Genomic DNA, 15623 nt, shown 5'->3' with positions numbered 1-15623 from the left:
AAGAAAGAAAGAAAGAAAGAAAGAAAGAAAGAAAGAAAGAAAGAAAGGAAGGAAGGAAGGAAGGAAGGAAGGAAGGAAGGAAGGAAGAAAGAAGGAAGGAAATGGGCATGGGAAGAGATTTGTTGACAAATACATAGTATAAGTAGTATTAGAAAGGAAATGTAGACTACTCAAGGACAAAATTTTTTGAAGCATTTTCAAAATACAATGATACATATTTAATCTAAATGGCATCTAAGCAGAAGTTAATACTATTTTAGGTTAGTATGTTTATTACAAACTGTTTTTATCTTTTCATTAAAAAAGCCCTCTACTAGTGAACATTTGACAAGCCTATTTTCTTGATATAATATTTGACAACAATAAAGCATGAATTCTTTAAAAATATCCTGTAATTCAGAATTTTCACCAATTCTGATAGGATTCCCCATTATCCTCCTTCTTGTCCCAAAATTATTCCAAATATGAGGATCTACTAGTTGTGAAAAGATTTTTTTGTTTACCATTCTTCTAAACTATAGACCCACTGGACATGTTATTCATTCATTCAGTTGTGTCCAACTCTTTGTGACCCCATGGACCATAGCACAACATGCCCTTCTATCCTCCTCTATCTCCCAAAGTATATCCAAGCTTATGTGTTATTGGACATACACATAAGACAAATGCTCACGTAGTCCTTTAGTGACTAGCCCTGAAATTCTCATGCATAAACCTAGCTAGACAAAAGTGGAGCAACATAGGCTACTGATAATCTACAAAGTGGACTATCTATACATAGTATTCTAATTTTTCTGTTGCTATAACTTGAATCTTTAGTTGGAATGTTAATGGTAACGGCAATATCTGTCTCATCTTGCCAATACCTATATTACTCCATTTGATAACCATAAAAATATATCTGATGAAACTAAATGCAAAAAATTATAAATTAATCAAAAAATAGATTTTTAAAGTTATTACCTTTATTCCCCCCCCAGCCCCAATTCTGTACAGCCTTCAAAATTTTTATTAGGTCAACCTGCATCTTCCATTGCCAATTATCCTCCAGTTTTCATCTCCCATAATTCTGCTGTTCACCTTATGGTAGCATCTAAAAGGTAGCATAGCATAATGGATGAAACTCTGGACCAGTTGAAAGGGAACCTGTTTCTGGTTCTAGTTCTATCACTCTGAGACCACAGGAGAATCATTTCTTCATTCTTAGTCTCAGTTTCCTTGACTGCCCTATGAAAGAATTGGGTTTTCTCTAGGACCATAAGATGCAGAACTGAAAGAAACCCTAGAGATCATCTTTTAGACTCCAACTTCCTTTTTCACAGTTGAGATAACCAAGGCCTAAAGAGAAGCCAGTATAGCAGGATGGAGGCTCAAGGATCAGATCTGGAAGAGACCTTAATGACCATCTAGAGTGACCAGGGGTGGGGAACCTGTGACCTTGAGGCAACACATAGCCCTCTAGGTCCTCAAGTGCAATTCTTTGACTGAATCCAAACTTCACAGAACAAAGTGGCCACACTTGAAGATGTGGAAGGCTACATGTGGCCTCAAGGTTATAGGTTCCCCACCCCTGATCTAAACCAAACCCCTCATTTTATAGTTAAGACCCACCTTCTCTAAGGTCACCAAAGCAGGAACAGGACCCCAGCCCAGGTCTTCTGATTTTAGATCCAGTGTGCTCCCCAGACTTGACAGATCTATGAATCTAATACTCTTCATAAAACAAATAAGTTTATCCTTTTATCTCCATAAGGATGTATATTTAGGAAAGGAATAAATAGAAATATATATGAGTGTGTTTTCCTTTATTTCCAGAGGTTTATAGGCAAAAAAGTTAATTAGCAATGAAGAAAGAAATTCCCTTACTTTCTATTTCTTGATTATCCAGTTCTCAATGGACTAGGTGGAAATAAGAGGACAGATTAGCAATAAAATAGAGTTTGGCTGAAATTGCTTAGTTTTTTATATAAGGACGATTTAAGAGTTTCTCCAGGAATACAGATTCTCATAAAAATGAAAACTGCTTCCTGAAATCCCACGCAACCCAAAGGGACAGAAAGAAGAGACAGGATATACTCCATTTCTTTTAGGCATGCTGCCTGATCATGTCCTTGTTGGCCCTTCGTGATTTCTTTCATGCCTAGGACTCTCAGGTCATTGTCCATTTCAAAGCTGACTATTAATTTCGAGATATCTGACATTTAAAGGGAGGGCAGAAAACCAACATTGCTGCCCAGCTCAAGGGTCTTAATAAAAGCTGTTTATCTGCCTTCTTCTCTTTTTCCAAGCTCTCCGGATAGCACTGACTGCCTTTTGCCTATCATCTGGCATTTTGATGGTGTTGCTGTTTATCTTCTTCTATTACGGACCATGCAGAAGGAGGAACCCCTATCAGTCTATTTAAAAGGAGCTGTACAAGATTACTGGTGTGACATGTCTATTTGTGATGCAGCCCTCAAAGAAATGGCATTCATCTCACAGGGATATTTCTGCCTAAACTAATCTGCTCCATTCTGTTTAGAGCTTGGAATGAAATCACAGCAGTTCAATAACTGCCCCCAGACTGACAGCTAAAGGCATACATTGGTCACCTCAGAGCCATGAATTCAGACTAACAGTTTTATCTGGCTAGGTAGAGAGGATGGCTCCCTGACAAAGGATTGTTGTGTCTCATACAGGAAACCTTAGTATGCTATCTGACTAAGAGATCAGAGGGGTCAGTGTAAGGGAATAAAAGGAAACCAACTTTAGATCACCTGTTTCCCAAAAAGAGTAAAGGAATTTGTGGCTGGGTAAAGAGTAAGGTTAAAGGAAGCTAGATAAAGAGGAAAGACAGAAGACTGATGTCATAAAGGATAGTTTTCAAGAAATAAAAAACAACAGGAAATTGTAGATGATCTTTTAAAAAAAATAAGATATAATATAGTTTGAGTTGTAGCAACAGACTTCTAGAATGTTTTCAAAACCCCAAAATGAAGGTGCTCAACATCCTTACCTTATAACATTAACCTTTTTAGCTCTAGTTACATCCAATATGTTAGAAAAGAACAAGTAGAATTAAGAATTGGAAATGTCTGAAATAAGAAAACAACTAGAAAATTCATGGATCATGATTCTATTTGCAAGACTAATTATTTGTGGTTTTGTTTTTATCTGGTTTTAACTTAGGAACTGCCATAACAAAGATTAAGGATAACTGTGATTAAATGGAAACATATTTCAACTTCTGCGATTTCATAGCTTGCATTTCATACTACAGACCCAGACATTATTTTGTTGGTGACACATCTCAGGGCTTCAGTTTCTTCATCTTTAAAATGAGGGAGTTGGACACAATAACTACCATAGTCCCTCCCAGCTCTAAATTTTATGATCTTGTGATTTCCTATTAATAAAAGATCAGCTTTGGAATATGAATGGGATCAGTTCAAGAACTGGCTAATAATTTTTCTGTGGTAGATATTAGAACATTTAGATATAATACCCTTCTTAGCTCAGGGAGGTAGTTGAAATCTTTATGTCTTTATTTTTCATGAGAGACAGTGGGATAGTTAAGAGAGTGCTGGACTTAAAAGTTCAGAAGACCTGAGTTTAGTTTCTACCTCTGAAACTTACTGGCTGTGTAACCCTCAGCTCCCTAGGCAAATCTCTAAGATTATAATAGGAAGCAAAGGTAGCTGGTCTGCATTCTTCAAAGAAGTACCTTCCTGGGAGCTCCCAACACTGATGAAATTACAGGTCCAATTCACCAAAAAAAATTCTGTACCTGGTTAATACAATTAGAGGTACAAAAGGAAAGAAGATAGATGGAGTACTGGACCTGAAATCAGGAATATCTGAGTCCCTGAGACATGCATTGCCCAGTCTCAGACACTTAGCTGTGTGACCCTGAGCAAACCACTTAACATCCGTTTGCCTCAACTGTAAAATGAGTATGATAATTACACTTACCTCACAAGGTTGTTGTGAGGATCAAATAAGAAAATATGTGTAAAGTGTTTAACATGGAGCCTACTTTGTGGTAGGTACTTAAATAAATGCTTGTTTCCTTCCTCTCTCTCCCTTTCTCCTTTATTATTAATTTTTTTTCACTTGTCAAACTTTTTTTTTCTCCCATCTCTTCCCACTACTGGAAAAGAAAAAAAAAAAAGAAAAAGAAAACCCCAAAGGCAATGAGTTCACAGACTCATATTCAGATCTGAAAAGGACCTCAGAGATTATCTACCTCTCCACTTTACAGTGGAGGAAAATGGGGCCCTAAGAGGTCAGTGAAATGACTTGCCCAAGGCTACACAACTATTTGGTGGTAACTTCAGAAATTGGAGCAGCTGTATGACACAGTGGAGAGAACCCTAGACCTGGAACCAGGAAGACTTGGGTTCAAAATCCATCCTCAGATACTTACTAGCTGGTGACCTCAGGCAAGTTACTTAATCTCTGTTTCAGTGCCCACCTCCCAGGGTTATAGTGAGAATCAAATGATGTGGAGTGCTTCGCAAACCTTAAAGCATAAATGCTGGCCATTATCATTCTTAGATATGGGGCAGTGGGAGGGGTGATCTGTTTTTCTCAACTCTCATCTTAGTGATAAAAAGAAATTTTATTTACCATTTTCCCCTCCCCCCAAATCCAATTTAGCCTCCCAAGGATGAAAATTAGGTCTGCTCTGAGTCGTTTGCTAGAAGCTACTATGTTGACAAATACTATAATTACTTTTTAAGCTTCGTGGCAGAATGAAAAAGCAATGGAAACAAATGATCCACAACAATAAATAAGAGAGCACAAATTCATCCTGGTTACATTTGTCAGAACACAAACCCATCACACGGCTTCAGGATCTCTGAGATTATCTCAAATTGGCCGCACTCATAAAAGTGTCTTTTTTCAGATGTGGCCAAGATGATAAGGTTCTTAGGATATTAGTCTTCTGTCTTTGTAATCATAATAAATACTACTTAGAATCCAGAACTTCAGTAAGCATAATAACCATTTTATGGACTGTCCAGATATGTGACTGAGTAAGATTAGAAACCGGAGTAAGATTAGAAACCAGAGTTTCAAGTGGGAGGTAGGGAGCTTTCATAGGAGGCTAGATGGCCTAAAGTAGAAATGTTAGGTACCCTCTAGGAGAAAAACAACTAAGTGAGAACATTAGACAGTTAGTCCAAAATGGTGCTATTCAAGACCAGAATGGTTAATATGGGAAAGAGAGTCATTTGTCTCCTCAGGGGCATTGGGACATTTCACATGTCCTAGGAAAGAAATCACATCTAATCTGGCTCTACAAAAATCAGGCTCTACAACAGCCTACATTTCTTCCCTTTTTACTAGCACCTTCCCTCTTCTCTCCTCCTAGAGGTAGCTAGGTGGGTGTAGTGAGTGGATAGAGCACTGATTCTAAGGTCAGGATAGAGCTGAGTTCCAATTCAGCTGCTGATGTTGACCACTTATGTGACCTTGGACAGGACAGGTCACTCCGTCTCAGTTTTTCAACTGTAAAATGAGGGTAATAATAACATCTATCTCAGGTTTGTCTTGAGGATCAAATGGGATTGTATTTTAAAACTGCACAGTGACTTAATAAATGCTTGTTTCCTACCTCTTTTTTTTTTTTTAAAGTAGGTTTATTTCTTAATTATCGTGCATTTGTTTCTCCCCTCCACTGGGAAAAAAAAGAAAAGAAAACCCTCATAACAAATAAAAATTGTCAAACAAAACAGTTCCCTCCTCTCTCCAAGCTTTCTGTCCTCTTTGCCTTTCTTTCCTAGTCCCAGATTTGCTGGTGTTTAGGGAAGTCTCCAAATAATAATTATGGCTATAATGTATTTATCACCCATCCATTGTCACATCTGATTTTCACAACCACCTTGGGAGATAGGCGCTATTGTCCCCGTTTTACTGGTGATAGAACTGAGGCACAGAGGGGTTATGTGATTTTTCTGGGGTCACATTCCTAGTATCAGAGGAAGGTCTTCCTGACCCCAAGTCCCATATGCTCCAATGTGCCACCTCTCGACCTCTCCAAATAAATAAATCATTTGTGCCACAGAATCAAAATTGAGACAGAGTTTGCTCTTTGTAAAGAAACTAACTTTATTAAATAAAATGTTCTGTTACATGTAAAATTCCACTTTGAATTTACAGAACTGAAGAAATAAAATGGGTACATTTCTTTTAGTGTGTGTGTCTTTTTTGTTGAGTAATAAATCTGTTTCCTTGGAATACTGTAGTCTTAAGCATAGGAACCTAATCTAAAATTCTTTGTTGGCCACCAGTCTCCATGCCTTCCTTACTTTACCAGAGGACTAGCAGTGCCTGTCTAGTCACAATGAAGGAGGCTACAATGTGAGATGAGGAGGGAACAGGCCCCACAGCCATGATTTCATCAGACTGAAGGACAGGGTGAATGAAGTGGTAAAGGTGAAAGACCAGAACAGAATGATGACCAATTCATTCTCTACCGTGGGTGCCAAATTTGTGATCATTGGGCTGCAGCCACTTTGGCATTAGCCTAAAAGCTTTTGGACTTACAGATGAAGATTTGGATGGACAAGCTACAACTGAGTGGAGTTTCAGATCTGTAGAAGAACGAACTGAGGGTCATAGTAACTAAGATGAGAGGTCAATGCCAGATAAAATCTGCCAGCAGATACTGTGTAATGCCGAGTGTGTGGGGTATCCATACCCTCTGTAATACCTCATATCTGCGTGTGTGTGTGTGTGTGTGTGTGAACACGTTTACTCTCTGGGCTTGTTATTTTCTCATTGACAAGCCTAGGCTTCTAGAATAAGATCACCACCATGGTGCTACAACTCTAATAAGAGTAAATATACTCCCCTTAGTCACTGCACTAGCCCTTGAGACATCTGTTTCTATTTATACAATCAACAACTCACAATAATGACACTTTTAGATGTTAAAATAACCATTTACTTAACAGTAAGACAAAGAAATTCTGACAATATCACAAATACACATGTACACTTGTGACTTGTTCACAATCCCACCTACACACTCGGTATCTATAGGGGAAAGTGGACATACATTTATAGAAGAAACCTGTCGAGGAGGCACCTGGGTAAGGAAAACCCATGCATTCAGAATAACTCACAACTCTGGAAGGATGAACTTTGACCTCCTCCTTCTGCCTTAGGAATTGTCCTTAAAAGGTTCCCTAATGAATGTAGCTTTTATGTTGAACAAATGCTTCCATTGCTAAGGTATGGTGACCCACACTATGACAGACTAACCATTCTCATCCAGATTAGTTAATCTGCTGAGCAACTTCCCCAGTTCTCTGCAATCTATAACTCTCCTCAATTGGCCTTATCCATCAATACCAACTGTAATACTGATCACTTTTAAGTTGAAACTTAGTTTATGCCATTCTGAAATATGACTTTTTTCTCCTCTCTTTCTTTTTCTCTTCTCTCTCTTTTCTCTCCTTTCCCTGGCTTCAGATTCTGGGTCCTCTCCACATAGGAACTTAGTTTGGATGATTAGTAATCCAATGCTCATTTGTTTATAATCCATAATCATGCAATAGTTCTTTAAGAGTGATAGCTTCCCGGTCTGAAGTGTATCATTTAAGGAGCTAACTTGTATTGAGTGTATGACTGTTGCCTAAATTATTCAGTCCTAAAATTCTAATGAAAGTTTTATATGATATGCTATATGATGAATCAATGAAGCACACAGTCAGTGACATAATTAACAGGAAGAGCCAGGAAGATGGGGGCTGAGTTAATAATTTAATTAATAATCTGACCCAACCCTTAGACCAGAGATATCAAACACTTGACCCTCCTGCATCTTGCCTACAATATGTCAGAGTGCCAATGGAACCAGATTAAAATATTGAAAATACTTCATGAAATAAATAAAAATACAATAAAACAGATAATGTTAACATATGGTTTTCTAAGTTAATATTCACTTGTAGAGATCCTTATGTTTGGTTTAGCTGCCTCCCCCCCACCCCTTTCTATTTGAGTTTGATACCAGTGCTTTAGACTTAAGGAGATAAGCACTAACCAGCAAAAAGGGGCAAAGTTTAGGGAGAAGGACAGCCAGTTCTCTGAGTCTTGAGAGTTTGACAGCTAACCTGGAGTTCCTTCTGGTCACATGTGGTACTCTAGCAGTTTGATATATAGTACGGGATCCATACTATACCGTTTAATAGGATAAGACAATACCCACCGTGTCCCTTGGTGACTATGCTAAGCCTTTCTTCTAAATTAACCTATGAGTCAAATCTTCTTTATATATAACTCATTTGAAAAATAATTTGATAATCAATCGGGGTGTCCGGGCCCAATGTGGCATACATGCACCTGAGGAAGGAGAGGATTCAAATCGTGCCACCATACAGAGGGCCCATCTCGGCCAAGGCCTCGGTCATCTCCTGCTGCCTTGGACTTCTCCCTCCATTGAGTTTCCTTAACAGTTCTTAGCCCTCTCCCCCTGCTGTCAGTTTTGTGCTATCGATCTGACTTCCTTGCAAGAAGAGCATGAAGAGAAAGATGCTAGTTACCCTTTAGATTATAACTTGGACCACACCCATGCCTACTCCAGATATGTTTGCTCCCTCCATTCCTGCTAATTGTTTAATTACAAGGGCCACTATTGATTACTATCTTCATAAGGAGAGAGATCAGTTGTTTCAAGACAAAAACTAACCCTCCTCCCACTACCAGGCAATGGTAGAGTGGGGTGGCATCCAGAAATACTCAGCCTGAATAACATTAGCTCTGTGCCACACACACACACACACACACACACACACACTTCTCACATGTTCTTGGGATTCCTTGATTGTTGTTGCTATTGTTGAGTCATTTTTTCAATCACGTCCAACTCTCTGTCACCCCATTTGAGGTTTTCTTGGCAAAGACCCTGAAGTGGTCTGTCATTTCCTTCCCCAGATCATGTTGTTGTCCATCCTTTGTTTCTGAGGAGGGCCAATGGCCTCACCAGTGATGTCTTGACTCTTGTGTGAGTTGGATTTAAATTAGGCAGAGTTGTGTAAAGTCCTCAGCCTCACTTTCCCTTCCAGAGTCATCCAAGTCCAGTGTCAGGACAAAAGCCACAATGACTAACACGGGATGCAGTGGATGGCCTTCGTGTCTTCACTGTATGATCACGCTCTAAGTGCGCTGCAGTGCCTGCCTCAGCCGCCTCAGGGCTGTTGGAACAAACGGTTCTCATTCACCTGCTCTGGCGAGGGAAGTCTTCACATGCTTGGAGCAGACATCCCCCTAAGTCTCTGGAAGGTTTGAGGCATATCATTTACCCTTAGCCAGGTTACCAGGGTGGGAACACTGCACATGCTGCAGTTTCTTGGAGCACCACTTACACCTGTGGCCACAATTCATTTTACAGATGAAGGCACTGAGGCAAACAGGACTGGGATTGCAAAATTAACCATTTCTTGGGACACAGGAAATGCCACAGCCCAGTCTCCACACTGCAGGGGCCTTGCCTTGAGTTTGGGCTGTACACTGCTCCATGGCACGATCCACATGATATACATGCATGTATAGAAGCAGTGCATGGCTTATCCTTCATAGCTAAGAAGTTCATCGTTCAGAATCATAGCTGATGTATGTACATAGAAGTTTGCACATATACATGATCATATCTGACACAACAACCCTGTGTTATAGGTATGAAATATATCATTAATAATAATAACTAGCATTTACATAGCATTTAAGAGCTTTACAAACATTGTCTCGTTCCATCCTAGTAGGAAGATACTGTTATTATCCCCGTTTTGCAGATGGGGAAACTGAAGCAGACAAGTTAAGTGACTTGCCCAGAGTCACACAGCTAGTAAATCTGAGCCTGGATTTGAACTCAAGGCCTGCTGACTCTAGACGCTGTGCTCTATCCACTGTACCACCTAGCTGCCTGTGTCCTTATCCCCTTTTATAGGTGAAAAAATTGTAGCTCTATGCAAATTCTCCTCCCCTGTGATGAACTCCATTCATTTATATAACCAACTATGAATCCTTGTTCCCTGAATCTATCGGCCCCCATGGTATTCTTCATTTCTCTAGGAGTACAATGGCTGCTTCATAGTCTTCCCCTACACTGCTCTCTTGCTTAGGGACATTAATAAATGTGTTGGTATGTGATCCTGGGTAAGTCACTTTACCTTGTTTGCCTCAGTTTCCTCATCTGTAAAGTGAACTGGAGAAAGAAGTGGTAAACTACTCCAGTTCTTCACCAAGAAAACCCCAAAATGGGGTCATGAAGAGTCAGACGTGACTGAAATGACCAAACAATCCCCTCAAACATTTTGCCCTCCCAGTTCATCAACCTCTAACTCCCACAGCCTTCACCTTCATGCTACCTGAGTCACTCAATATGAAGAATGTAGACCATGGAGCTCCTTATGACCTAGAACAGTGCCACCTTCACAATCTTCAACTCTGAAATTCCCCTCCGGAATTGTGATCTCCTCTCTGAGGGAGAGCATAGGGAGGAAATGATGTGACCAGCACCTGGTCCCACTCACCAGGCAGGAAGGACTCTGTCCCTGGAGGGCTTTGTTCACTCCCTTACTTCCTGGGCTCTTATCTAGTCTAGGAATTTGGTTTAATTATTAATCCCTTAGGTTCAGCCCCTATCTGTTCCCTTCTAAGGGCTTTGCAGATCTGCCTCCTCTACCAAGGGCCTTAGGAAGCCATTGAAGTGGATTAAGAAGATAATGCCACAGGCATGGATATCTGGGAACAAGCAGCCATCTCAATACCTCCCACTCCCACAATATAGAATCTTGCTATCATTAGCTCTCTATGGGATGAAAAACAAAACAAAACAGAATATCAGCTCATGTGTTTAATGCAAGCCTCTGAATGTTCAGCAGGTGCAAGAGGCAGTTGGAGTCACTCATATGGTTCCCACAGCTACAGATCTCACTCGTGACTCTAACAGCTGCAGAAGCCTTGGGCTCACTCCTGGTGCCTCTAGACGCTGCTCACGCATTGGCTCAGTTAGGTAACACTTCACTCACCCCACTATACGTTGCAAACTTTGGCTCACCTCCTAGGGATAGGAATAATATCTGTCATGTGGGTCAGGCTAGCTTTATTTTTGTTTCCTTTAAAAGGCATAAAAGCTATCCCTAAGACTTGAATAGTGTAAGGGTCTGAGGTTCATTGACAGAGCTTCCTAAGGCATAAAAGGTCAGCCCAGGAGCAATCAGTGCAGCCCCCTCAAATCCAATGGATGGCCCTCTACCATGAGAGTGACCACACCTAACCCATCCTGCTGAGGGGACACACTTTTGGAGAGAGATATCTGGACCAATCCTGTATCCTGGTCAAATATCTTTCCTGTGTAATAGCCACATAAATACCCCCATTTTAAGTGTTGGACAGTCTACAGGTCTGGTCTAATTGCAAACCCAAATCTGGAACACCAGAAAATCCTTAAAAAGGATTTTCTTTGCCAGGCACAAAGGCACGCCAAGACAGAAAGGAAATCTCTCTCTCTCTCTCTCTCTCTGTCTTTGTCTCTCTGTCTCTGTCTCTGTCTCTGTCTCTGTCTCTGTCTCTCTCTCTGTCTCTCTCTCTCTCTCTCTCTCTCTGTCTCTCTCTCTGTCTCTCTCTCTCTCTGTCTCTCTCTCTCTCTGTCTGTCTGTCTGTCTCTCTCTCTGTCTGTCTGTCTCTCTCTCTGTCTCCTCCTGAAAATCTACAGGTAAATGGCATCCATGTATCCTCTCACAAAACCCCTGGAAAATTACTTAGATGAGCTTTCAGCATCCAAAGCTGTGCTATGTACTTTATAATTATTATTTCATCTGATCTCAACAAGCCTGTGAGGTAAATGCTATTATTATCCCCATTTTACAGATGATGAAACTGAAACAGAAGTTAAGTGACTTTCCCATGGTCATACAATTAGCAAATAAGTCTCAAAGGTAAAATTCAAAGGCCTATCCTAATTCCAAGGCCCATATTCTCTTTGTTGTTGTTCAATCATTTCAGTCGTGTCCAACTCTTCATGACCCCATTTGGGGAGTTTTGGGGGTTTTTTTGGCAAAGATAGTGGATAATGTACAGTGGTCCATTTTACAGATGAGGAAACTAAGGTAAATAGTCTCCGTGACTCTGGCCCAGTGCTCTGTCCTCTGCACAATTTCACTTCTTTATATTCCTTATACTCCACTATATTATCAAATCTGAAATTAAGGAAACAACTGAGAGAAAGATGGTGCTTTTCATTAGCACTCTGCCTGCTGTGAAAGGTAATTTTTTTCTATTCCCTAGCATCTTTGTATACTTCATCTTGAAATGAAGACTACTGTAAAAATGACAGGAGTGTAATTTGGCCAAGAAACATAATCTAGAGGGCTTATTAAAAAATGTGACTTTGACTGAGAATTTCTTTCAGCTACCAAATACTGATTGAGAATATTGAACTGAAATGACTTGATTTGAGAAAAACAATGGAATCTATAAATTAAAGGTCAACTGTAATCACAAATATGATGCTAAAATTAATTACATATCATTTAAAATGTATGAACAGAGATTTTCCCATATGAAATCAATGTAAGGTGTCAGAGTTATTAGCAATTAAATGTGAGAATGAATCTAATGCCAAAAAGCAACAGGTTGAGTTAATGAAGATAGATGTTAACAATAAAATGTCTTTCACACATAGAGTAATGTGAATTTAGGTGGTAGCAAGGGTTATTGAACTTTTGTTATAAATTCCTTTGATGTCATTGGAAGTCTCCATGTCCTTCTTGATACTGTAAAGCTCAGTTATCCTCATGGTAACCAGGAGGGCAGATAGTCACTCTATAAAATAGGAATAAATTGCCCATGATGCCAAGGCAGAAAAGTAACTAGACAGATCTCTGCCCCACAGAAGAGAACGTAGGCAGCCTTAAAAGCATCATTTGGGTGTGTGCTCCCTCCTTGAACATCTGGTTCTTAGAAGTGGTAGTGTCAGCAGCCTTTGCCCAGAATGCACTTCCTCCATGACTGGCCCACCCCCAATGGAAACAGTCGCAATGGCATGAAGGCTTCTCCCAAGACATGGTCCTCCCAGACTGGGCTTCCTTTCCCTGTGGCTGTATTTCTAGACCTACTCATGCTCCTTCCCTCTACTTGGCCCAGGTGCAAAAGCTCTACCCCAGGCAAGTTTGCAGAGGGTTCACAGACCACCAATGATTCCTCTGCTCCATCTAACACCTCACTGATGTACAAAAGTGAAGGTCTTCCATTTACTGTTCTAGTTCAAGTCTAGTCCTAACAACACCAATCCTGAGTACTAGTCAAGGCCTTGTTAGATGCTGGTTCTGGCGTCCAATGTATTGTCTATCCTCACCAATTCTAAGTCATTCTGAAAATTGATTTGTGGTTGTTCAGTCATATCTGACTCTCTGTGATCCCATTGGGGGTTTTCTTGGCATAGATACTAGAGTGGTTTGCAATTTCCTTCTCCAGCTCAGCTCATTTTACAGATGAGGAAACTGATGCAAATGGGGTTACGTGACTTGCCCAGGGTCACACAGTTACTACATGTCTGAGGCTAGATTTGAACCCAAGAAAATAATTCCTCCTGACTCCAGGCCCAGCGTTCTATCCACTAAGACATAAGGCTGCTCTTAGCATTATTCCTCACAGCTTAATTTCATCTGAAAACATGAAAAACAAACCATATGTTTCTTTTCTTTTCTTTTTTAACCAAAATAAGCATACCCCACTTTTAAAGATATCCAGTATAGATAAATCTTGATTTGAAGTAAAAAGTTTTATATTAATTGTATCGCAATTAATTATATTAATTAGATTATGAGAATTTGTTTTGAAAATAGAAGCTTTTAAAAAAACGAACACCTTTCCAAAAAGCAGATGTACACAGGCTTTTAGGACCACATCTCCTAAGAAGAGTGAAGTCCCCAAAAGTGGTGTTGGATTTCTGCTGATTCATTCCTACTATTGTGCCCCAAAGTCTTATTGACAATAGCCCTGTATCTGCTTGTGAGGCAGCTGCTACAATGACCACAAACCTGCCTTCCTCTTCCAGATTAATGCTGAATGTCCAAGCCTAGCCAGGGCAGCCAGCTGGTGGGTGAAGCAGGGTGTGGCAAGAGTTTGGGGTAAGCACAACCAGGCCTATTCCCAAAGAGATCAAAGAAAGAGGAAAAAGACCGACATGTACAAAAATATTTACAGCAACTCTTTTTGTGGAGGCAAAAAAAATGGAAATGAAGGAGGTGCCTATCAATTGGGAAGTGGCTGAAAAAATCATGTTATATTAATACTATTGCTCCATAAGAAATGAAAATGAGGATAATTTCAAAGAAACCTGAGAATAATTAAATGAAATGATGCAGAGTGAACTGAATAGAACTAGAAGAACAATTTATATAGGAACAACATTGTAAGACAACTTTGTAATTGTAGTAATAACAAAGCTGTAATAACAGCTTTGAAAGACTTTAAAATCCTGATCAATGCAATGAGCAATCATGATTCAGATGATTCATGATCGAACATGCAATTCACCTCCTGGTGGAGAGATGATGCACATTGGGATAGGTATGTTTTTTTACATGGACAGTTGCAAAATTTGTTTTTCTTGACTATGGATATTTGTTACAAGGATTTTGCTTTTCTTTTTCTTTTTTTCTAATGGGAACGGAGAGGGGAGATGAGAGGGAAAGAAAATAAATACTTGTTAAATGAAAAATAAAACATTTTTAGCAATGGAATCAGCATGAGAGGGTGAGAAAATAGGAACCTGCATGAAAAAAAAGAGCTAACAAAGAAGGAGATTGGGATACTAAGTTCAGTAGGAGATCTCTACATAACAGGAGAGGGAAGGAACACAGGGAGAGAAGTGCTAAGAACAGCACCAACCAGGGGCATTACAGGTGAGCTAAATAAATAAGGGCTTTGGAAACACAAGAATCCAGAGAGATTAGGACGGGGTCTGCAGATCCAGCAGCAGAAGAAGAAAGCTTTGAATGTTCTCAGAATGCTCTGAGCGGTCTCCTCTGCAAGACAACTGCCACACCAGTGTGACAGATCTAGACAGAGTATCCCCTAATGCTAACACATGCCACAACTCTCATCTTTGACACCGCAGAAAGCAATGAATTTCAGTGAATTTATAGTACAAGAAGACAATATTGCTACACACATTGATAATTCAGAGGAAATTAACTCTTTGCACAAAGAAAGTAATACTGTTAGCTGGCATTTATACACAACTTTAAGGTTTACAAGGCACTTTACAAATATCATCTCATTTTATCCTCACAACAACCCTGGGAGGTTGCCATTTTACATATAAGGAAACTGAGACCAACAGAGATTAAGTGACATACTTAGGGTTCCAGAGCTAATCAGTGTCTAAAGTTAGATATGAACTCAGGACATTCTAACTCCAAGGCTAGCTAGTGCTCTAGCCACTGGGCCACCAAGTCAATTAATATATAGATTTCATATTGAGTACTCTTTAGTCAGTAGGACCTGGGTTCATATCCCATCTCTTTTAAGCAAGTGACTTAACCTCCCTGGGCTTCATTTCCTGTCTGTAAAATGACCAGGTGACTTCTGAGGTTTTTTCTAATTCTATGTCATGAGGAAAAGGA

The 15623-nt window shown here is 39.9% G+C and overlaps 1 protein-coding gene across 2 annotated transcripts in view; it reads left to right on the top strand.

Moving 5' to 3' along the window:
• The window catches only part of ACP3 (acid phosphatase 3), an 84506-nt gene that overhangs the window by 47320 nt on the left and 21563 nt on the right, over window positions 1–15623 (top strand). Inside the window, exon 11 of one of the 2 annotated variants that reach the window (XM_069088383.1) lies at window positions 2289–4059. The exons of the other annotated variant lie outside the window; for it this stretch is intronic. Coding sequence (XP_068944484.1) covers window positions 2289–2404 — 116 coding nt within the window. The 3' untranslated portion in view covers window positions 2405–4059. Of the gene's footprint in view, window positions 1–2288; window positions 4060–15623 lie in introns of those variants that run through there. 2 annotated transcript variants of the gene reach the window in all.

This window comes from Petaurus breviceps, unplaced genomic scaffold, assembly GCF_028583685.1.
Source record: "Petaurus breviceps papuanus isolate PSGF00001 unplaced genomic scaffold, PetGlider_PUasm1.0 185, whole genome shotgun sequence".
Taxonomy (NCBI): Eukaryota; Metazoa; Chordata; class Mammalia; order Diprotodontia; family Petauridae; genus Petaurus; species Petaurus breviceps.
This window is presented reverse-complemented; position numbering and strand designations above follow the sequence as displayed.